Raw genomic sequence first — 23,790 nt, 5'->3', positions numbered from 1 at the left:
AGCAATGAAGACCCAGAGCAACCAAAATAAATAAAGCTAAAAAAATAGCCATTCTAGTCCACTCCCCCTCATCTTACCTGAGTACATGGAAGCACAGAGAGATGACTTTCCCCAAGGTCCAGGTTTCCTTTTCACTGCACTTCAAGGTTCTACTTTAAAAACCAAGTTCGTTTGCTTTTCTTACTGTTCAGAGACAAGAAGCCAATGGGCTGTGCCCCAGGAAGGAAATGATCAGGACATTTGTTTGAAGCTTTTTGAGTTTCCAAAATGTGACCCACTGTTTCAGCCCAATTATTGTTTACCTTTTATCTATGGGGACAACAGACTTTCCTTCGTGGCTCAGTGGTAAAGAATCCATCTTGACTGCCAACGCAGGTGATGGGGATTCAATCTCTGGGTCGGGAAGATCCCCTGGAGGAGGAAATGGCAACCCACTCCAGTATTCTTGCTGGGAAATCCCATAGACAGAGAGCCTGGCGGGCAATAGTCCATGGGGTGGCAAAAGAGACAAAACAACAACAGTAATGGGGACAACACTCTCCTAGTGTCTGCGGAGTGCCTACTATGTTTGCCACGCTGCTAGGTACTGAGGAGGGTTTAGAAAAGATGAAGACCCATCCCTGCTGTCAAAGATCTGAGTGTGGGAGACAGAACTAACAATGAGAGAACAATGGAAGGCAGTAAGTGATTCAGAATAAAATGAATAGTGCAGGCAATAACTGCTGTTCAAGTTCACAGGAGAGAGAGCGCTCTGGGAGCTGGGTGTTGGGGGTTGGGGAAAGTGCAATTTCACACGGGCTTTGAAGGAGGGATAGGATTGTTTATGCTGATGTGGGGGAGGGCACTGAATGTGTGTCTGCATGGGTGGGGGTAGGGGGCTGCTGCAGGAATGCAGAACTACATGGGGATTAGGGACAGCATTTATTGAGCACTTTTTATGCACTGGCTACACAATTCAATTCACGTAAATGTGCATAATCCTAGGAATTAGATAATAGATCACTGATAACTGTTTGGTTGAGAGAGGGAAACTGAAGTACAAAGAGGTAAGTTGCCCAAGGTGACACAGCAAGTAAATGGCATAATTATTATTAGTATCCCAGAGTTGTCAAAACACTTGGCTATTCTACCTTTGAAAGAGAGGAATTTGTGCCTCAGGCGAGGGAGCTGGCCTGGCACTAAACACAGTCATTTTGCAAACACAAGACCCTCTAGGCCCACCTCCCAAAAGAGTTCCGTATGGATTGGTGGTTTAGTTGATAAATCCTGTCCGACTCTTGCAATCCCAAGGACTGTAACCTGCCAGGCTCCGCTGTCCTGGGATTCTCCAAGCCAGAATACTGGAGTGGGTTGCCATTTCCTTCTCCAGGGCATCTTTCTGTCCCAGGAATTCAACCTGGTCTCCTGCATTTGCAGGCAGATTCTTCACTGACTGAGCTAAGAGGGAAGATTTCTGCATGGATTAATGAAGCCTTTTACTGAGTGCTATCATCTCCTTCTTACTTCCTTGAAGACAGGAACTTGAGGTCCCAGGCTACAGTCATCACCAGAACGCCACAGTTTTATGCTTAATGTTACTGTGCAGAGGATTTAACAAAACACCGACGGAGAACGAGTGAGCTGCTGAATCAATCCTTGTTTGTTGTTGTTCTTTATTAATTAGCACTTCAAGAGCATCAGGCCCTAAGGTGGATGCTGTCTGTGCAAAGCTTCCTGGCTCTGAGGCCAGGTGGGAGAAAACCAGACTTGGAAAGGATGGCAGGAAAATGGCTGGCAGCCAACACCAGAAAGTGTTTCCCAGGCAAGGTGCCTGTTTTTTTTGTTTTTTTCTGGCTATTTTCCTCTTTGTGAGTCTTCAATAGATATTAAATCAACACAAAGTGGATTCTGAAAAGGTCTTTTTCCTGTTTCCATGCCCAAAGAAAAGAAAATCCCAGTCTATGGGTAGGAAGCAGCAGGGAAGATGGGACCCTGTTTCTGCCAGCAGCCCTTATCCAATTCTTGGGCCCCTCCACAGTCTGGCGGGCCTTTAAGTGGCAGGACTCTCGGCCAAGCACAGGTTGGAAACAGCTGCTCTGTCGCAGGGCGGGAGGACGGAAAGAGGTCTGGGGAAGCTTCTTTTCCTCCATCTTTTCCTCCAGCTAGAGTACGATTGAGCTTGAAGGCGTGGCAGGAGAAAGGGGAGACGGAGAGCCTGGAGAGGGAGTGGCCGGTGGTTAGATGGAGAAACATCGGAGCAGAGCACGAGGGGGAACGGCCGGGGCAAAGTAGGAAAAGAAGCCTTGTCTAGGACGGAAGTGGAGAGTAGGGCTGTGGCTACAAAGGTGGAGAAGATGCCGTCTTGGCCCTGCCCGAGTCTGCTATTTCAGGGAGGTCTGAAGGAGAGGCGAAGAGGAGTAGGTCACACCCAGCGGACCTCCCAAAGCCCAGCGGCTTATCAACTAGACAGGCTCGTCCATTCCCCCAAGAACTCAGCGAGGGCCGGCTAAGCGCCTACTAGGTGCCCGGTGTCCAAGGAAGCGCCCTGGAGAACCCGGGCGCAGGAGGCGGAGTCGGTCCAAATGGCTTCGCGGAGGAGCGAATTCCGTAGTCGGCGGTGCGGAAGGGTGGCGGTGCACGCGTGCTGGCCGGGCGAGCGCAGAACGCGAGGCAGGCCGGGGAGGAGGGGAAGGGGGCGGGGATTGAGCCCGGGGGAGGGCGGGGGAGGCTGAGGCGCCGAGAGGGAGAGTGGGAGGTGTGAAGGGTGCCAGCGGCGGCGGGGGGGAGGCCGGAGAGGGGAGGCGGCCGGGCGGGGTGGCCGAGGGCGTGAAGTGGGGGGACGGCGAGGGGCCGAGCCGGGCGGGAGCGGGGAGGCGGCGGCGAGGGGGAGGAGAGAGGGAGGGGAAGAAGGAGGAAGCGAGCGCGGCTGCTACAGGGGGAGGAAGACAGGGAGGAGGAGCCGTGCGCGGCGGCCGTGGCGGCCGCCGGGGGAGCCGAGAGCCGGGGCGCGGGGAGCCGAGCGGGCGCCCAGTCGGGGCCGAGGGCCGACTGCCGGTGAGTGGAGCCCCGCGGGCCGCGGCGACCCGTCCCTGGGGCTGGGCGTGGGGCGCGGGAAGCTGCGGCGCCGGGGCGGAGGGAGGGGGCCGGCCGGAGCCCAGCCCCCGGCTGGCCCGGCCTCCCGCCCGCCTTTCCTCCCTCCCTCCCTGCTTCCTCCCGCCGCTGCCCGCGCGAGGGGGGCAGGTCCCGAGCGGGCCGCGGGCTGGGGGAGGTGCTGCCCGGAGGGCGGGCGTCTGGGGCCGGGGGGTGGAGCTGGGGGCTCGGGGGTGTACCCGGGGGCGGGAGGCTGGACCGGGACTGCTCTAAATTGGCTCGGAGGGGCCCGTCGGCGGCGAAGTTGCTCGCTGGGGGCAGAGACGGCCACGCGGTTGCAGGAGTAAGCGATCCCCCTGTGGCGAGTGCGTGAGACGAGGAGTCCGGCGTCCCGCCAGCCCCGTCGCCCTCCCCGCCGGCCCGGCCCCGCCAGCTCCCCTCCTGGCCTCCGCGTGTTCCCTCGCCGTCTCCCCCGGTTCGCTCCTGCCGCGTCCCCTCAACCCTCGCCCTGACCCTCCCGGCCTCCGACTTCCCCCGAACCCTGCTTGCTTCGCCACTGCCCCTGTTCCCCTTTTCTTCCCTCGCTAGTTACCCCTCCCCGCCTCGTAATTCCCGATGCAATTGCCTCTTTGAGACCTTTTTTTTTTTTCCTCTCCTTCCTTTTAGATTGGCCAACGGCTCGTTTCCACCCTGCCTCGTTGGTGGCCACTGGAGAAGCGCGGGGGGCTCCCCAGGCAGCCGTAGGGACAAATTAGAGCCAGCACTTGGCCCCGAGCCTCGCGTGTAGCTTCCCGTCCCCTGCTCTAGTTGCCCGGGTGTCCGGAGGGGGTGCGGGGGCGGGGGTGTGCCCTCCGTATATGTCCCACCACCCGGGCCACCCTCGGGGCTTGTGTTCCATCTCGCTCTCGCTTCCTGCACGGTGGTCGTGGGGAGCCACTTTGCATCATGTCCCGGTATAGCTACCAAAGTCTCCTGGACTGGCTCTATGGGGGCGTGGACCCCAGCTTTGCGGGCAATGGGGGCCCCGACTGTGCTGCCTTCCTCTCTTGGCAGCAGCGGCTGCTGGAAAGTGTGGTGGTCCTGACCCTGGCCCTGTTGGAGATCCTGGTGGCCCTGCGGCACATCCTGAGGCAGACGAAGGAGGACGGTAGGGGTGGCCGTGGCTGCCAGCCAGAGCAGGTGACCCAGCGGCCAGAGGAAGGCAAAGAGAGCCTGAGCAAGAATCTGCTCTTAGTAGCCTTGTGCCTGACCTTCGGGGTGGAGGTGGGCTTTAAGTTCGCCACCAAGACCGTCATCTACCTGCTCAACCCCTGTCACCTGGTCACCATGATGCATGTGAGTCTGTTGACTTCCCCCACCCCTTCCTGGCAGCCTCAGTCAGCAGAGTCATTTGTGTGCTGAGGACACTTGGCCGTGTAGAGCACCTCACCCCTGCGGGCAGTGGGACCCTTAAAAATGATTTTCCACCGAGTGGCTGTTTGGGTGCGGATTTCAGATTTGGCTTCCTTTGCACAATGCGTCAGCCCTACGGTGGTGGTGAGCCCTGGGAAAGACTAGCACTCAGGCTAGCGGCCCCTCCCCTCCCAGGCCTACCCTGGCCTTTTGCCAGCAGGAAGTCTGACCCCAGCCAGGTTCCCTTTCTGGATCACCAGAGGGGGGCCATGGGCCAACCCTGCCCCCCCCCCCCCCCCCCCCCCCCCCCGCTCCATTCCCTCTGCCACAGTTAATTTCCCAGAGGCCTGGTGGCTTTCTTTCCTGGAGCTGGTCACAGAAGGTTCCGGTCTCTACTGTCATACTTGGGGGAAATACTTTTGTAGGTTTCTCTTAATAACTCTTTCTTTTGGGAGTTTAGGGTCTTAGGGTGAGGTCTGCCTTTTGAGTTCTGAGGTGTCAGAGCAGCACCAAACTCCGACTCACTGTACTCTGAAGCAGACCCCAGGCAGACTCGTGAACTCTTCTCTGTCCGTGGTGAGAGGGTATTTATTTCCTGCAAACCTCTCCATCTTATCACTCTCATTCTCTCTCCTGAGGTCCAGGAGTGCCCAGAGAGCTGATTTCTTTATCTCCCATTAGTGGTGCTAAGAAAAACAAATGAGATTGAAAAGGAAAGTTGCCAGATACATAAAAATAATCTGGGTGAGGACCAACCAAGAGCAAGACTGTCTTTTTGTACTCAGCCCGTGTAGAGAGATGATCTAAAACTATAATATCACGGAAGGGTAGGAAGAGGAGGAGGGGGTGGGGTGGGGGGCTGTCTCTTTTAGATTTCAGGCTGTGGAAAACCTGGTGTGTTTTATTCAGGGACGGTTGTGAAACCTGTCATTAGCATCTTTATTGCTTTTATATTTGTAGAAGGTTGTTCTCAGGAGACTTGTGACAACCTTGTGTGGGGCAGGAGGTTGAGATAATTGTCTTGGTTTCACAGGCCTGGCAGGGGACTCGGGGATGGGAGGTTGCCCGCTTGCAACCAAAAGATGAATTAGCTTTCTGGGTTGCAAAGCTAACCCACCCTCTTTGGGGTTGCGGAATGCGGAGCAGCAGTCTCTGGGAGGCCGATGCTGATTAGCGTGGTGCTGCCTACTTATGCTGTGGACGCTTGCTAGCTCTGTGTTGTAGGAACTCCTTGGATGGCAGGTTCTTGGCCTCAGTTTCCCAATCTGGAAACTGTGGTGAATGACCAGAAACCCCTTTCAGTCTTGCAGATGTGGTAAGGAGGTGTAGACAGATTTGGAATGAAGCAGCTCTTAGTGATGGGGTGACTCTAAGCGTCCAGTAGGCTTGGAGTGGGTAGCATTTTTTTAGAGGCCTTCTTGGGAAGTGATGCCATTCACAGGAAACCCAAGGGCTCCCCCAGTTAGACCTTCTGTGTAAATTTGAGCCTGTCTGCTTTCTTTTTTTTTTTTTTTTTAATGAATGGGCTTTTTGTTAATGAAAGGAAACAACGCATCTCAGCCACTGCTATGTGAGGCTCTTGGGACAGGAGTGCTTTTTTTGGATGGCAGGTGGTGAGGGTCAGAGGGTGCCTCTTCGACAAAGGGGTCTTGAGGCCTCTGACAACCACATATCTAGAAGGTCAACAAAGAACTAAATTCAGCCCGATTGGGGCTGCTGCTGGGGTGATGACGTCAAACCTGGCAGCACCATGGTTTTCAGTGGAAAGGTTTTTAGAGGCTTTTAGAAGACTCTGGAGGCTTCGTTCTGGCATTAATAGTTGTGTGACTTTGGGGAAAGTACTTGTCCTGGCTCTCAGTTTGGCTGGCTGCAAAACGAGGCAGAGTTGAATTTCTAGGTCTTGACAGTCTAGGTGCTGTGCTGCTTTCCTCCATAAGCAGTGCCCGGGGGTGCCACACAGAGCTCTTCTAGAAATGGCTTTTGGTCTCCTCGCTGATTTCAGGTGGTCATGGTTCATCTTCTCACCCTCCTCTTTCGCTCCCTGTGTCTTCCCCGTAAAGTAAACTTGAGAAGGCCACCCTTAGGGATCCATATAGATGATGTTGGCCCTCAGGGGCTGAGTGCTGCAGAGAGATGGATGTTTGGGGAACTGTGGACTGATTCCTGTCACTGTGCTTTTGCTGTTGTCCTGTGCTTAGCTGAAACTCTTAAGCTAGGTGGTGGGGGCAAAGAACAGTCAGGCTGAGGAATCCTTGAGACCAAGCAGGATTGTACTGCTTTGCCCTTTACTCCCAAGTTACTGCTTTGTGTCATTTAAATAGAAACTTCTGGCCTACTGGGGGACTTAGCCTTTGATGAATCCAACATTCCATACCTTACCTATGGTCTTATTGGAAGCAGGGACATACGAATTTTTAAAAGCTGATGTGAATCTTTAAAAGAAATATTACAACAGATGGTTGGAAACAGTTCTCTAACTTGGCTACAGTAATGACTAATGATAGTAAGTATGGTTAGTATTTGGGCTTCCCTGGTGGCTCAGACGGTAAAGAATCTGCCTGCAGTGCAGGAGATACAGGTTTGATTCCTGGGTCAGGAAGATCCCTTGGAGGAGGGCATGGCAACCAACTCCAGTATTCTTGTGGGAAGGATCCCATGGACAGAGGAGCCTGGGGGGCTACAGTCCATGGGGTTAGTATTAATAATACTTTACATCTGTCTAGCTCTTAACTTTTTTTTAATGTATTTTTTTTTCATTTATTTTTATTAGTTGGAGGCTAATAACTTTACAATATTGTAGTGGTTTTTGTCATACATTGACATGAATCAGCCATGGATTTACATGTATTCCCTTAACTTTTATAAGACCCTTTCACACGCACTATCTTCTTTAGGGTTATGCTGGATAAGCTTGAGCCTGGACATAGAGATGTTAAAATGTGTCCTGTGACTGTGTGTGTTCCAAAGGGGAGGTGTTGAGCACAAAGAAATACTTTGGCAAGTGAATTAGCTGAGTTAGGCTATATCATGGCAGTAAATTCTGTGAAGTTCAGGGGTCCTGAAAAGGAAAGGGAGACATTAGCTGAATTGAAAGCAGGAGCTTAGCAGAGACATTTCTGATGTGTGTCTCTCAACAGGATGACTCAATTATGGCTTTATAGAAGGCTTTGTTCTGCAGAGGCAGTATAAGTTTGTAACAAGGGCAGTATTACTTTCGGCCAGGAAATGGAAGCACTGGAGGGAGAATGACTAGTCTCCTTACCTCCCATTTTTCAGTCTGTAAAATATTTACTCCCAAGGCCTTTGATACACAGACCCTCCTCATAGCCATGCTGCCTTTGGGTGACCGCCAGCTTTAGAAGCACAGGGCAGGGTACTTCTTGTGTCCGAGTTCTGTTCTTCAATAATATTCCTGCTGTCAGGTTTCTTTTTGGCCTCGTCTGTTATCTCAAGGGCCCTGGAACCTGGGACTGGTAGAGGTTTGTAGGATTAAAGCAGCACCTTCTCACATCTAAGTTAAGCCGGGGATGCTTGAGGGTTCTTGGAATCAGCAAGCACCAGGATTAACGCACCGTTGTTAAACCCCTTGCTGAATATCAGTGGTGTTTACCCATTACACCAAAAAGTATTTCTTCAAGCGTGGCTAGCTAGTCCCCTGTGAATAATATTTTCATAGGTATGGGTGACACGGAATGAATTTACTGTTTATCCTGTTTATAAAACAAAACGGAAATCACACTGCCAGCAAGGTACTGGCAGGGGTGGCTTTAGAACCCAGCTGCCAACAGTGGGAATTGGGGCTTTAGCAGGAAGAGATTCTCATAGCTATTTAAGTCCTAAAATCTACAGTTTCTTAGCGGAAGGGTTAAAATGCCAGACAGCTTGACTGATTGTGTCCGTAAAAACTCATGGCCTTTTATCCTTTGCATCTAGTTAGATTGTCTCTGTCTTAGGAACTTAAGGCAAAGATCGAATTTTGGATGTCTTGTCTAATTGTCCACTTCCGGTTGGTTGTGTATATGTCTATGTCAGTATCTCCCAATTGGGCCCTGAACTTAGTCGGACATAGCATATGCCGTTTAATCCTCCGTGTCTCTGTGTATAAGGCACTCTAGATCTCAGCTGGACATTTGCCAAATAATAATTGATGCTATTGACCCCTGAGCACCAAGCCTCTGGTTTTTATCCTTTAATACCAAATGAGCCCATCCTTATTTTTAGAGTTAGCATTGCTATTTTATTTTTCTGTCTTTACGATATATTAGAAGGCTGATGTCCACTAAATATGGCTAACCTGCTTTTGTCTCACTGTTTATTTTCCTACTTCACTCTTTGCTGAAAGCACATAATGGCACATATTCAGAATGGCCCTGAGCTTTTTGTGACACCTTTTGTTTGTTTTTTTTTTCCCAATTATTTTTATAAGTTGGAGGCTAATTACTTTGTGACACCTTTTGGAACTCACTGAATGTACATCGGTATGTTCTATTTGCTCTGTGATGGATTTGTTTTAGAGAAAACCTGATAGATTTGAGAACTAGGCCTTTTTGTCCCCTGCCTCCTTGACTTCACACCAACCACACCTCTTCATCCCCATCTGTTGTCTGGAGCACTGATAACTGCTCTGGTTGCAATTGGTGTTGGTGGGTAATGGGTGCAATGAGGGATCCAGCCATCTGCTGGCTTATCAGATGGATTGTGTCCTCCTGTGTCATCAGTCCAGGGGGACACAAGGGGGTGATGTTTATAAGGGCCTCAGCAGCGAGGCATGACATTCCTTTTTAGTTTGTTTTATATTCTCCCCCAAGGAAATTTGCAGAGAAGTTTTCCATCTTTCATTGTTACAGTCTTTGGCAGGGTCCCTTCCATTATAAGGGAAGTGGTGTGGATTGGTGGATTAAACAACCCACAGACAGCCCTGGGATTTAAAATGATGATTACCAGTTTTGCTTGTCGCCTGGTAGGGAACCTGAGCAAGTTATTTAGCCTTTTCCTATCTCGATCTTCTTCATGAAATGGGCCACATGGAAACAAAGCATTTTAATCCTCTGAATAGCTCTGTGGTCACTTAAACAGATGCCAGGTACAGCTGATCAGAGCTGGCAGATGACCAATAGATTTTTTTCCTCTGACTCAGAAACTGACAAACCTCAACTTCTTTTCACCTTTCTTGATAGCTTTTAGAATCCATTCCTCTAATTAGTTCTGTTGCTTTTCTCTGGATCCTTGCCCGTGCCTGCATACCCTTCTCATACATAGTCTATAAAACTGGATACTGTGACCAGAGGTCCAGCCCACACCCAGCAGAGAGGAAAGATTTCTTTCTCAGCCTTTTCTCATTGTGCACCTGTTAATACAATGCAGCCTGGAGCTTGCTGTTAAGTAATAGAATGCAGCAGGCTCCTACTCACGGGGTGATCCACAGGCCCCCTGGATTTTTGTCCCTTTGCCATAGAAGTACCTCCTTCATCACTGTCTTCCTGGGATCTGTCGTGAATTCCTCCCCTCTGTAGATGGTCCTGAAGACTCTCCTCTGGGAAACTTTCCAGTTGACCTTGACTCCATAGTTATTCCACTCATTCCACCAATACCTCTTGTCCTCCTTTCCCAACTCTTTGAATATTCCTCAGACTGTTAGCCTCTTTAACATTTGCCTTTGCATGAAAAAATTGCAAGTGTTAGTCACTCAGTCATGTCCTACTCTTTGTGACTCCATGGTCTGTAGCCCAGCAGGCTCCTTTGTCCATGAGATTCTCCAGGCAAGAATACTGGAGTGGGTTGCCATTCCCTTCTCCAGGGGATCTTCCTGACCCAGGGATTGAATCCGGGTCTCCTGCATTGTAGGCAGATTCTTTATCATCTGAGCCACCAGGGAAGCCCATGGCTTTGTATGCAAGTAGGTAGTTTGGTAAGTGTTCAACTGGGTTGTTTGATTTTACATGTTTGTTCATTCTCTACCATTAGCGTGTATACTTTTCTTTAAGGAAAGGAGTAGTATTTTTTTTCCCTTTGTAACACCCTGCAGAGCTTAATACAATACTGTATGTGCACATTAATTGCTTAATGTGTGCCTGGATAATGCTGGCTGACTGACTGACAGAACTGACTTTTTTCTTTTTCCCTCCAGTGGTTCTGTCTGTGTTCCCTTGAGGTCTCATGGGCACAGTTCCTGTGTCTCCTGTGCCTATTAAGAGAAACTCCTGTCTGGTTTTTTTGAAATAGTCAGAAAGAGAGGTGGTTTCACCTCTAGCTCACACATCTTTTTGTTGAATTTCCATCACAAAGAGCTGGTTATTAGGAACTGCAGCCCATTCTCTGCCCCAAGTTTCTGCTCACTTTCATTGCAATGAGGAAATTGCACTGTTGGATCTTGGTCTTAAATCCTTTAGTTTGACATCTGGAAATGTCTACTTTCTTCTTTTCCTCCTTTAATATCAGACTTTTAAAAAACTGTTATTAAGCTGGTAACTCACTTTCTATCTCTCCCCTTTTATATTTTTCAATAGGTTGTTCACTATCATCATGCTTCATTGAAATATCCTCCGCAAGAAGAGCCAGATTTCTCAACTTCTGGTCCTTCATATTTTTTTTTGTTAACTTTGTTTGTGTTCAGCTTTGTGAAGTATAATTGACAAAGAAAATTGTAAGATATTTAAAGTGCACAACATGATTTTATTACACATACATCATGAAAGGATTCCCCACCCCCCACTGAGTTCACTAACACATCCATGATCTTTCATATCTTTTGTTAAATTGAGAGCATCTTCTGCCAGTAACTGAGTGGACCTGAAGTGGAGTGCAGTGCTTTTCAAATTTTCTTTGTGAAAGATTCCCTTGGAACCTTGTTCTCATGCAGATGCCTGGGTCTCCACTCAGAGTCTAAGTCAGTCTAGGTCCTATAGGGTGAGGATGGGAACCTGCATTTATTACAAGCTCCTCAGTGATTCTGATGCTGGTGAGCATTGGATCCCACATTGAGAGACATTATCTAGTGGCTAAAGTATGAGGTCAGAGAAGGCAATGGCAGCCCACTCCAGTACTCCTGCCTGGGAAATCCCATGGGCAGAGGAGCCTGGTGGGCTGCAGTCCATGGGGTCGCGAAGAGTCGGACACAACTGAGCGACTTCACTTTCACTTTTCACTTTCATGCATTGGAGAAGGAAATGGCAACCCACTCCAGTGTTCTTGCCTGGAGAATCCCAGGGACGGGGGCGCCTGGTGGGCTGCTGTCTGTGGGGTCGCACGGAGTCCGACACGACTGAAGCGACTTAGTGGCAGCAAAGTATGAGGTGGGATGTTGCTTCAGATGCTCTTCCTGACTGGTGTGATTCTGGTGGCCTGTGGGTGGGCATTTGGTCTTCTAGTAGTACCTCGGTATTTATGTGGGTGTTAAATAAGGTGGTTGAAATTAGAGGTTAAAGACCCTGAGTTATTGTGAGGTGGATTTTAAGGTAACTTTGGCGTTCCAGTGGCTTGTTGGGTGCCTGTGGCTTTTATCAGTGGAGGATTTCAGCCAAACCTCTTTTTAATCACCTTCCAGTCCTCCTACACTCCTTTGCCATTCTTGCAGGGTTGGAGATCTTTGAGAACCAGCAAGATGAAATACTGACACAGAATTATTGCATGCTGGTTCTCTATTTGCAGGACTTTCGTTTTCACTGCTCATGGGTATGCATTCGTTCTTGCATTCATTCAGCAGACATTTGTCCAGTGCCTGTTGTGTGTCATTGTGCCAGGCACTGGAGATTCAAAGGTAAATAGGAAACATTCTTTGCCTTCATGTTGCCCACAGCTGAGATGATTCAGGCAAGAAAAAAAGATCAGCTAAATTACAACATGACATGTATGGTAACAGGTTTGAACAAAGCATAGAGGACCAGAGGGTCTTTTATTTTTTCCTGATGCAATTAAGGAAAGCATACCGGAGGAGGTGACATTTGACTCACTAAGGAGACATGTTAGCTCTTTGAGAGCAGGTGCCCTTGTTTGTCTTATTTTCTATCATAGCGCCTCTCATAGGACCCACCTCATAGTAGGTGCTCAATAAACGTGTGAATGAATGACTAGGAGGTGGCTAGGTATTTCAGAAGGAAAGGGTTTCTTGGCATAGGAAACGGTACATGTAAAGGCCCAGAGTTGCTTCCTCTTTCACAGGAAAGCTTTACAACTCTTACCTGGAGTCATTTGCATGTTATTATCAGGGGCAGGTATTGTTTTTGTATTTCCCCCTTGGCAAACCACATAAAACTTGGAATGCTCTGTCATTTCTGGCCTGTTGATAAGACAACTGCAGTTACTCAGAAGTCCTTGATAGGGGGCTTGTGAGATAGAGCATTGTGTTCTCTCTGCTGTCCCAAGGAGGGCCCACATGGTCAAGGACAGACACAGGGAACCGCAGAGGCGAGTGAGCAGACATTAAATGCAGGAAATGAGGTAGCAGGCATTCCACCCCCCACCAGATGACTTTTAGTGGCTCATGGGATGGCTGCTGCCCCCAGGAAGGTGGAACTTATGCAGTGTTTCGATGCTCTTCTTTTACCTTTCTCTTTTCTATTTCTTTTCCCCTGCTTCCAAGTCTTCCCCCCCCGCAACCCTCCAACTCACCCCATCCTAGTTTGCCTCTTTCCAGAGTACTCAAAGCTCCAGATCAACTCCATCTAAACGCCTGTTTCCCTGGAGGAGGTTCTATCTCCAAGGAAATCAGGAAGAAATCAGTTCCATGTAGGAGGTTCATACTGCAGTGTGAATGGCTCAGATGCAACTGGGGTGGGGGAGGGCAGGACTTTTTAAAAGGGCCTTGTTAGCCTTACTTGATCTTTAATTGGTGGGGTGTGTCTCAGTATTTGAGCATGTGGCCTTTCCCATGCTCCTTGCTCAGTTGTTGGCCTCCCTCCTGCTCCACACCTCCCATCGTCCCCCACCCTGAGAACTGGGGTTATCAGTGTCTTGCTATCCTACTTGCTGAATGCCCAGGGTAAGTCTCCCTCCAAGGTGCTCTTGAATACAGCAATTAAATCTGAAGGCCTGGGGAGGGCTCCTCCTTTTCTGGGCACGGTCCTCCGTTTATTCAGCCCTTCCCCAGAGAAAGAGCTCCCAGCTCAACAGGGCATGGCTTGCACGTCTGTCAGTGTGTGGTGTGTCAAGGGACACTGACCTGTTGTGAGCCTGAGATCCTGAAGGGGAGGTTTGGGGGGATCTTTCTGTTGGCTGCGTACCCTTAACAGTAGCTGCTGGAGCAAATGTCAGAGAGAGGCAGGCAGGGTAGGATGAGTCTGGTCGTGGGCCTGGTGGCTCTGAGGAAACGAAATAGGTGGCAGAAGACTGTCTTCTCTAGGAAGAGGATTGGACTGTTGGGCAGACCCAGTTCAAGCCATGTCCTGTGGGCAGGTGTTTAGGTTGGTAGGAGAGTGAGAGGCGAGATTATTTGAGGAGAAAGGAAACGTGCATGACAGTTGCTCAGTCCTGTCCCACGCTTTGTGACCCCATGGACTGTAGCCTGCTAAGCTCCTCTGTCCTTGGGATTGTCCTAGGCAATAATACTGGAATGGTTTGCCATTTCCTCCTCCAGAGGGTCTTCCTGACCTGGGGATTGAACCCATGTCTCTTGCATCTCCTGCATCGCAGGCAGGTTCTTTACTACTGCACCACCTGGGAAGCCCAAAGGAAACATTAGCCCATTCTAATTCCATCTCAGTTCCTCCAGTCTCCCTGTCTCCAACACACATCAGTGGTGGTATAAACTCAGGGTGTATTTTGCCTGTGAATTGTATCACCTTTGCCAGTCGACCAGCAGTGTTTGCAGAAAGACTTTGTGCTCAGGCTGTTGCTAGCAAAGAGACATTTCATTCAGGTGCTGATTAAATAAGGCGCAGAGCCAGATTGCACATCAAGGCCCTTAACTACGGCTCTGGGAGGCCTGGGTAAACACTTATTAGATGTTCTGGGTAGAGTATTCAGAGAGGCTGCTGGACATGAGGGAAACTGGCTAGGAGAGACTTCTAGAATGGGCTTTGGTCTTTTCCTAGATGCATCAGATCTGAGCTACTGGCATGTACACAGAAGGGCTAGACAGGTTTCCTCCTTGGCATTTACTTGGGAAATTCTCACTGGCACTCAGTAGGTTTGGACTGGGACACAGCAATGAACCTGGCTAGGTTAAGCTGGGCATTAGAAATGCCTCCTTTTCCTAATTCAGGTTCAGCTGAATGGACTGAGCTTTTGGACCATATTTCCTGGGTTTGTATTTGAGCTCCATCATCATGTGACCTTGGGTGGGTAGTGGTAAAGAATTTGCCTGCCAATGCAGGAGACACGTGTTCAATCCCTGGGTTGTTGGGAAGATCCCCTGGAGAAGGAAATGGCAACCCATTCCAGTATTCTTGCCTGGAGAATTCCATGGACAGAGGACCCTGGTAGGCTATAGTCCATGGGGAAGCGAATGAGTTGGACATGACTGAGCATCCAAACAACAATGAATCGTGTGTGACCTTAGGCGTGTTACTTAACTGCTATCAACTTCACTGATCTGTAAAATGGAGATAATCACAGTACCTACCTAATAGGGCTATTGTGAGATTTAAATGGAATAACTTAAATCAAGCATTTGGCAGAAATTCTGGTTCATTGTCAGCACTCAATAAATGTTAGCAGCTTTTCATAGTACAGTCAGCCCTCCATAAGTGTGTGTTCCAGTTTGCAGATTTAACCAACTACGGATTGAAAATATTAGGAAAAAAATTTCAGAAAGTTTGAAAACACAAAACTTGAATTTATTGCACACTGGAAACTGGTTATATTGTGTTAAGTGTTGTACATAATCTAGAGACTATTTGAAATATATGGGAGTATGTGCAAGGTTACATGCAAGTACAACACCATTTTATATAAGGGACTTGAGCTTCCGCAGATTTTGGTATCCCTGGGGGGTCCTGGAACCAATCCCCATGGATAGCAAGGGACAACTGTAGTAGTAATAGTACTGTATAGTACTATAGTAGTAATAGGGGGCTTCCCAGGTGGTGCTAGTGGTAAAGAACCCGTCTGCCAATGCAGGAGACATAAGAAATGCAGGTTTGATCCCTATGACAGGAAGATCCCCTGGAGGAGGAGGGCATGGCAGCCCACTCCAGTATGCTTGCCTGGAGAATCCCATGGACAGAGGAGCCTGGTGACTAAGGCTGAAGCGACTTAGCACACACAGTAGTATATAGAATTACTATATAGTGGTTCAAGTCATACTGGGTAAAAGCTGACTGTGCACGTGCGCACAATCAGTCATGTCTGACTCTTTGCGACCCTATGGACTGTAACCCGCCAGTGGGCTTTCCCAGGCAGAAATACTGGAGTGGGTTGCCATTTTCTACCCCAGGGGATCTTCCTGACCCAGGGATGGAACCCATGTCTCTTGTGTCACCTGCATTGGCAGAAACGTTCTTTAGTGTCAGCTCGGAAGCTTCCCAGGTGGGGATGAAATGTCAATTCACTCCAGTATTCTTGCCAGGGAAAATCCCATGGACATAGGGGACTGGCAGCTTACAGTCACAAAGAATTGGACACAACGGAGTGCACGCACTCACACACACACAAAAGCTAACTCTAGGTTGGTACAAGCCTGGGTTCAGATCCTACCACTAGCTGTGTAGCCCTGGGCAAGTTGTGTAACCTCTTTGACCCCCTAGTGACCACATTTGTAAATTGGAATAATTAAACCTACCCTGCAGGGCTGTTGTAAGACAGTAATGAGAAACAATGAGACAAGAGTAATAAAACACTTAAGATAGTAAACAGTCAATACTTTTTTTTGTTGTGATGTGATGTGATGTGTGATGATGATAATGAGCTTCGTTATCCTTATGCCTGCTGCTGTGAGCTTGGATGCCTGATGCTGGGATAAGATGACAGAAATTAGATACAGGAAGGCAGCTCTAAGAATCTCACCCAAGAGAAACTTCGCTGGCATCTTCATTTCATGTGGTAGGCAAAAATACTGATTCCATGAAGTTGGCACCCACATAATCTCTGCAGGGCGGGGTTGCTTGATTGTTCAAGGCCTAAGGATAGCTTTGTGGGAAATTTAGAAGTTACTGTAAATCACCCAGTGTTTTCTGAAGCATTTGGAGGATGGCTGTCATTGGTGGGATGCTTGGCTGTCCAGGGACCTCTGGGCTTAATTATTGCTGCTCTTCATCAATGGACTGGCTCTCTGGTGCCAGCTGTCTTGAGATCGGTAGCCTAGGAAACCAACGAGAACATGACAGAAGCAGGAAAGGATTGGTTTGGGGATGGGCAGAAACAGGTGCATGGATTGAGTTTTTACTTTTTCATTAATTTCTTTTGACTGAGGATAGTGCAGTTCTCTCAATTGCTGCCTGTTCCCAGAGTTAAGAAGTTATCAGAGGAGAAAGGCAGGTTATACATAGACCAGTGCCTTGCCTGACATGTCAGCAAATGGGTGAAAAACCAAACAAACGAACAAGACAATTCTTTGAGTATCTCCCAGGTATGGAAGCCCTCTCATTTTTAAGACTAGCTACTCTCAGAACTAGAACCTCAGCAGCCAGTCCCTCACTAAAGAGAAGTACCCTTTAATTGTGCAACCCTCTGGGGCCAAGACCTGGGTCTTGTGGTTTCACAGCCTTGGGGTTGGGATGCCCCACCCCAGCAAGGCCACTGATAGGCCTTCAGGCTTATTTGCAAGCGTTGTGAGTAAATAGGCAGTTCCTTGGGGTAAGGTCAGGTTTTCTGTAATAATCCTGGTTCCCTGGGAGGAACTGGCTTGGAGGGCATTCGTAAAACTAAAAAAAAAAAAAAAAAAAAAAACTAAGGACAACCCTGAGAAATTAAGGGAGACTGTACCCAAGGGTCCCCTTCTTATCCACACTTTTGTTCCTTGTCATTTTGCATTTGTCAAGAGTTTCCTTTTTTAAGTCCCAGGCACTTGAGAGAGTGTGCATGCCTGTTGCCGCACATTATTTCCTGCCCTGCAGGAATGTTGCTCAGGGTCAGGTGTGTAAGCACCTTATTATCTTCAGCGCTTTTACACTTGGCCCGTTGAGCTACCACTGACTGCTGGCTGCTGGTTCCTGCAGGCCTTTCTCCCTATTTCCCTGGTCCCTAGTCACAGGAGGACACTCAAGGCCCCTGAGGAAAGGGGCTGGTTTTACCTTTGGGTTTCTCTTCCCTGTGCAGCATTGCCCTGGAGTTTGTAGTTCCGCTGGTCCTCAGAATAGCCCTGCAAGCTGGCACCAAGCTGAAGTCAGGTTTCCCTTCTTTACTGGTGGGGTTTCTGGCTGGTGAGCAAAGAGAACTGAGTGACCCCAGCCCTGTGCCTGTCCTCCCTGGGTGAGGCTCTTGGTGGGGGTGGGGATAGGCTGGGGTGCCATCTTGGGCCTGGAAGGTCAGGGGTGGCCTTTGGGCCAAGGCTGCATTCAACTTGTGAGGTCACAAGTCTTCTGTCTGGCTGAGCGGTGTTTGGCCATACCTCACAGCTAGGGCTGTGTTTACTCAGATGGACACACATGAAATCCAGGCTAGGATCATCTTCCCAAGTTTCTTACTCCCTGCTTCGGGTCTGAACTGAAAAACAATTTGCAGAGTACACTGTGGTCTGCACCTGTTTTTTTTTTTTTTAATCCCCTTTCCACAGCCAGTTTGCAGTGAACTGAAGATTAATCCTGGCTCCTCCCATTTCTCTTTTATTTTTTCTTTAGTTTCCCTTGGGGTTGGCTTCTCACTCTCCAGTCATAAATGTCCATAGACACTAAGGACAGTTGGTGCCACTGCTCATTTAGGGTCCCCCTGCCCCAGACCTCTTAAATACCATAAACCTGAAATAGGGTTATATGGGCAAAAGGGGGTTAAATTTAGGAGAAAGAGCTCATCATAATATTTGGTTATCTCTGTACACTCTAAAAGGAGTTGTAGTGATAATACTTTTGATATAAACTATACTTTGATAAAACTTTTTGATATACTTTTTGATAATACTTTTGATATAAGTGATAGTAAACTAACAGTTTGAGCATGTATCATGGTTCAGGTACTGTGCTTAAGTCTACTGCCTATATATTACCTAATTTTCAGCCTTCCGCAAAGGGCCATTTTTGTTTTATTTAATTCTTCTTTTGGAGAAGGAAATAGCAACCCACTCCAGTATTCTTGCCTGAAAAATCCCATGGACAGGGAAGCCTGGTGGGCTACAGTTAAAAGGGATCACAGAAGAGTCAGACACGACTGAGCGACTAAGCATGCAAGCATGCATTCTTCTTTCCCTCTGTTTTAGCCTATTTCTTCTTTGGTTGACTTACAGATACTGAAGAAAAGATTCTAGCAACACTTTGCTGGATGGAAATGGCTGAGTGATGCCAAATCAGAGCTGGGAAAAAAAAAAAAAAGAACCTCAGAGATCATCTCCTCACTTGTTTTTCTAGATGAGTAAACCGAGACCCAGAGAGGTGAAGTAACTTACTTGGCTCAAAGTCACAGAGCTCAATGGAAGCAGAGGTGGATCTCCTGGTTCACGGTCACTCTCTAGTACCATTCATGGCCTCCTTCCACCCCTTACCATTCCAGCATAAAAGAAGCTGGACTTTTGTTCTTGCCCAGGAGTAGAGAAATAGAAATCTTGTGCTTTATTTATTTATTTGTTTGAGCATCATTGTCTATGACAGCCTTGAAAGCGAGGCTCTCAAAGCTGCAGGCCACTTTTCTACCTGACTGCTATAGCAACTACTTTTCCAACGTGTTTTTCTGCCCTTGCTTCCTCTCTTCCACAGAGGAAGCAGGCTGCAGGGCCACCACTGCTTGCTGCTTGCCCTGGGCAGGTAGTCCAGGGAGTGGTATATGCTCAGTGAGCCTGTATGGCAAGTCAGTGTCATCTGCTGTGAGATATTGATGGTTTGGCAATGGGACCCATTCACTTGGGGCTGTAACTGAGGTCATCATTTCTCTCCTCTAAGTAGAGACCTGCATCCCATCCTAGTGAACAGTTGTGTGAGGCTCCACAGCAGGCGAGTGATTTTAGAACCTCATTCTGGCAGAAGTGACGAAGGTCAAAGAGGAAAAAGGTCAGAATAATTTGCCAGCCCAGGGAAGAAGTCACTTCATCTTGGTAAACAATGTAGAGTAATAGAAAGAGCATAGGATTAAGTGTTAGCCAGACCTGGGCCTCGGCTGTAGGTTTCATCCCTAACTGGTTGGCAGAACCTAGTAGTTTTGGCTAGTCAGATTGCCTCTCTGGGGCTTATCTTCTTACATAAAGTGTGGTAGTTAAGAGTCTAGGCTCTGAAGTCAGACTGGCCAGGTTCAAATCCCAGCTCTGCTGCTTTCTAGCTGCGTTGCTTTGGGTAAGTTAATTGACATCTCTGTGTAAGGTTTTGTCTTTGTAAAATAGGGATAATACCATCTGTGGTTTTCTTAGAATAATTCAGTGCATATCTCTATGTAAAGTATTTAGATCAATGTCTGGTGCATAGCAAGCGCAGAATATGTTATCTGTGAGATAGGGATGCTCTTTCGTACCTCACAGGGTGAACGTGAGAGTCAAGTAAAAGATTTGTGAATGTGTCTTGTAGCTGGAAAGCACTATCTAAATGGGAAAAATAATCTTTTTGAGATCATAAGCATTCAAAGACAAGTCTTTTCAATGGTTTTATATAATCCTAGAATTAGATATTGATGGATATTTATTTTTTTATTTAAATTTTTTTAAATTATGAAAGTATGAGACTTGGAGAGACTTGGAAAATACAGAACAAGATTACATGTAGTTCCACTACCTATTACAAGTATTCTTTAAGTAGATAAACTAAGATTTTTAGTTGGTTTCCACATCAAACACTCAAAAAATAATAGAATGAACATATAGAGAAGCAGAAGGATATAATAGACCTGAAAGGCACTGTGAACCAATTCAACATGATATTTTTTTGACAAGCTGGCAAAAGGAAGGATGGTAGGTTTATGTGTAGGGTTATATAAATGCTGGGTCCATCAAGCAGTGCATGTTCTGCTTTTTCACTCCTAGTGTACTTAAGGGTGCTTAAAAGCTAAGTAAAGTGGTTGGAGGATTTGGAGTGAAAAGCAAGGATTACGATACCTTTCCCTTAGGGGCCCTATCTTAGTTAATGGCACTGCAGTCCATCAGTGACCTGGGTTAAGTCCTTTGAAACCTTGACACATTTCCATTCCTCTCTTCCATCATCAGAGTCTCTTGAGTCATTTTGATTCTGTCTTTCATTATTTCTCCCATCTGTCTCTTGCTTTTCTTCTTTGATTCCTCTGCCCTAATATCCCTGGTTCTTGATCATCATCACCACTATCTGGCTTCTTACCAGCAGCCTGCTGACTGGTTTTCCCTTTTCCCGGGGTCTTTCTGCTCTGTCCATCATCTATACTGCTGCCAGAAATGATACAAGGAAAATTCATGTTGGGTCCTGCCATTCCCTTGCTTAAAGGCCCTTGATAGCTCCCTATTGCCTTCAGCAAGGAGAGCAGACAGCTGGATAGGTGCACCTTGTGGTGCATCTGGTACCCTGGGCCAGCCTTGCTGATCAAAACATGCTTGCTCAACATGCATCTCCATGTAGGTTCAGAATCATCTTTAGCATAGTATTTTAGGCAGCAACTATTACTCAGCCAGAGAGCGGCAGAGAGATAAAACCCTTTAGAGAAAGCCTGAGCTCCTTGTGATAAGATTTGGGACCTTCCTGATCTTGGTTTCAACCATTTCCCCAGCTTTATCCTCTAGTACATTGTTCCATATGTACTCTAATCCAGCCACATGTACCATGAACTTCCACATTTCTCTGACTCTGAATTTATACTTTATTCATGTTGTACCCTCAGTCAGAAATACTTTTCTCTTCCTGTTGAGTTGCCAGTCATCATTCAAGGCTCAACACTCCCCCTTGTGAAGGTTTCTTTAAATCTTTTATGCCAGATTTAGCCATTCTTGTCTATTTTAGCATTTGATTCTGCCTTGTATTACATAATTGTTTATGTTGTTCCCTCACTTCTTAGTTTGTGTGTTCCCTGAATGCAGGATCTATATTCTGTTGATTTTTTTTTTCTTACCCTGCACAACATCTAGTATATACTAGACTCCTAATTTTTTTAAAAAGCATTTAACTGAGTCTAGTCCATTCTCTTTGTTTTTTGGATGAGGAAACCCAAGGCTTAGAGGAAAAGGTCAGGAGTTCGTTTGGGGGTTTGTTGAATCTCAGATGTTTGAGATGTTGAGGCTGGAGTGAACAGCAGGCAGTTGAGATGCAGTTGAGCTGGCAAAGTGATTTAGGAGGCATTCATTTAGAGAAGATGGCAGGGGAGAAGATGTAACCATCATGCAAAACCAGAGGAGAAAGAAGAAAAGGATTCTGTGAAATGCCTCCTTTTGTGGGCAGAAGAAAAAACTCAGTGAAGCAGACATGGAAGGACACCCAAGGCAGGAAGGAAATTCAAGAAGCAGGTCCTCTATGTCATGAGAGGCAATGAGGTTGAGGCCAAGGAGGTCTTGAGAGAAGGCACTTGGAATTGGTGAGTACAGGCTGGTCTGGTGGCCAACAGCCCACCCACTTCTAAATAGTTGCCCTAGAAATGTTCGTGTGTGAAGAGTTGTGTGCAAGGGTGTTATGGCATCAGAGAAGATTGGGAAACAACCCGCCAGTGACAGAATGGCACATCCCACCAGTGGGATATTGTACAGCTTTTAAAAGGGAGGCTGATCTCTGTATTCCCTTTGAAAGATGGTCACAATATTTTGTTAAAAAGAAATAACAGTATGTGTGATACGAACCCATGTATATACACCTCGTGGAAGTCTGGAAGAATGTGTACTCGGTAGTGTTGAATCCTGAGTCATTAGGGAGAGGGGGGGACACCCTCACTTTGTACTTAACACATTTCTGCCTTGTTGGAATTTGGTGTAAGTGCAAATTTCTTGAGTAATTGAGAAGAAATATTTTTGTAAAAAAAAGAAAGGCAGCCTGGGAGAGCAATTTCAGTAGAAGAGAATCATTGGATGAAGGAAGCCAACTCACGAGAGAGGATCTGGCAGCTGAGAAGACATCATGTGGGTGAGAGACTGCTCACAGAGCCTTTGCTGCCTCTCTGGCTTGTGGGGGTGAGGCAGGGGGTGCAGTGAGACAGGGCTGCTAGAGTGAGGCAGTAACCCCATGGCCAGGGTGTTCAACTGAAAGGGATTAAGTAGAAGAGTGGCAAGGTGGCCTAGAGACAGGCAGAGGTTGATTAAGAATGAATTAAAAGAGCAAAGCAAAGTGGCCATGTGTATATATGAGGGGGGCAAGAGAGGATGGGGTTGGGGCAGAGACTGGTTGGGGGCCCAGCTGCAGATGGAGCAAACATTCTTAGCTGTAAGGAAACATCCAGATGAGGCAAAGAGTAGCACAGTTGAGAAGGGACAAATTAAACATCAGTTTGAGGAGTAGAGAAGCTTCCCTCAAAAGGCTGAGATCTCAGGCCGAGTAAATCTTCCATACAGTGGTTGGGGCAGAGGCTACCCCAACCTAATTGCCTTCTCTGACTGGGGATTAAGAAAGCCCCTCTTTATTTAAATTTTGGTGGCCAAAAACATTTTGGCAGTGGCAAAGTTATCTTAATGGCTCAGAGAGTAGTCAGGTGAGTGAGCGAAATGGCTTTGCAGACCTCCGAGTTATCTGCTGGACCTGTCACTAAGTTTGGGACTAGAGGTGGAGATGGAAAAGGTGGAGGCCAGGAGTGCTCACCTGTGCCTGCTTCTACAGTCATTAAGGAAGCATTTAAAAATCCCAGTACCTGTATTCCCCACCCCATTCTTGTCTAATTGTCTGGACTGGGGGCCTACACATGAGCATTTTCTCAGGTTCCTCAAGTGATTCTAATATGCAGTTAGGATTAGAAACCACTAGTGGAGAAGACTGGATTACATGTGTTCTGAGCCTAAACTGGCCCTCTGAAGCTTGTGTGTGTTGTGTGTATTTAACACTATTTCAATACACCTGTTGCGTGTATTGTGTATTCCCAAAGCCTGTGGGTGCATCACTTGTAAAACGCGCATCCCATTGTTTGCCAGCTTCTTGCTCGCATGTCGGGGAGATCTAATAAGCTCTATGAGGTAAAATTCAGGAGTTCCTCACGAACAGTAGTTGTACTTGCAGGGCCCCTCATAAGGGTGCCTGGCACTTCGGTATTCAATTATTGTCAGGTGAAGTGACAAGGAGCTTTGTTTCCCTGTGCAATGCTGCTTTTAAAAACCCAGGAATGGTAAAACCTGACATACTTGGGAAGTCTAGTGGGAGAGAGGCTTGCGAACCACCTGGCACATGTAAAGCG

The 23,790-nt window shown here is 47.6% G+C and overlaps 1 protein-coding gene across 15 annotated transcripts in view; it reads left to right on the top strand.

Moving 5' to 3' along the window:
- Positions 1-2,874: 2,874 nt before the first annotated feature.
- Positions 2,875-23,790, top strand: part of TMEM164 (transmembrane protein 164) — a 171,964-nt gene continuing 151,048 nt past the window's right edge. For 3 of the 15 annotated variants that reach the window (XM_043460110.1, XM_043460113.1, XM_043460112.1), the window contains exons 1-2: positions 3,288-3,434; positions 3,736-4,404. In XM_043460110.1, the coding sequence (XP_043316045.1) occupies positions 4,015-4,404 (390 nt within the window). In that variant the 5' untranslated portion in view covers positions 3,288-3,434; positions 3,736-4,014. Of the gene's footprint in view, positions 3,034-3,184; positions 3,435-3,525; positions 3,545-3,735; positions 4,405-23,790 lie in introns of those variants that run through there. The other 12 variants (XM_043460101.1, XM_043460099.1, XM_043460106.1 and 9 more) reach the window with 12 other exon arrangements.

This window comes from Cervus canadensis, chromosome X (assembly GCF_019320065.1).
Source record: "Cervus canadensis isolate Bull #8, Minnesota chromosome X, ASM1932006v1, whole genome shotgun sequence".
Lineage (NCBI taxonomy): Eukaryota > Metazoa > Chordata > Mammalia > Artiodactyla > Cervidae > Cervus > Cervus canadensis.
This window is presented reverse-complemented; position numbering and strand designations above follow the sequence as displayed.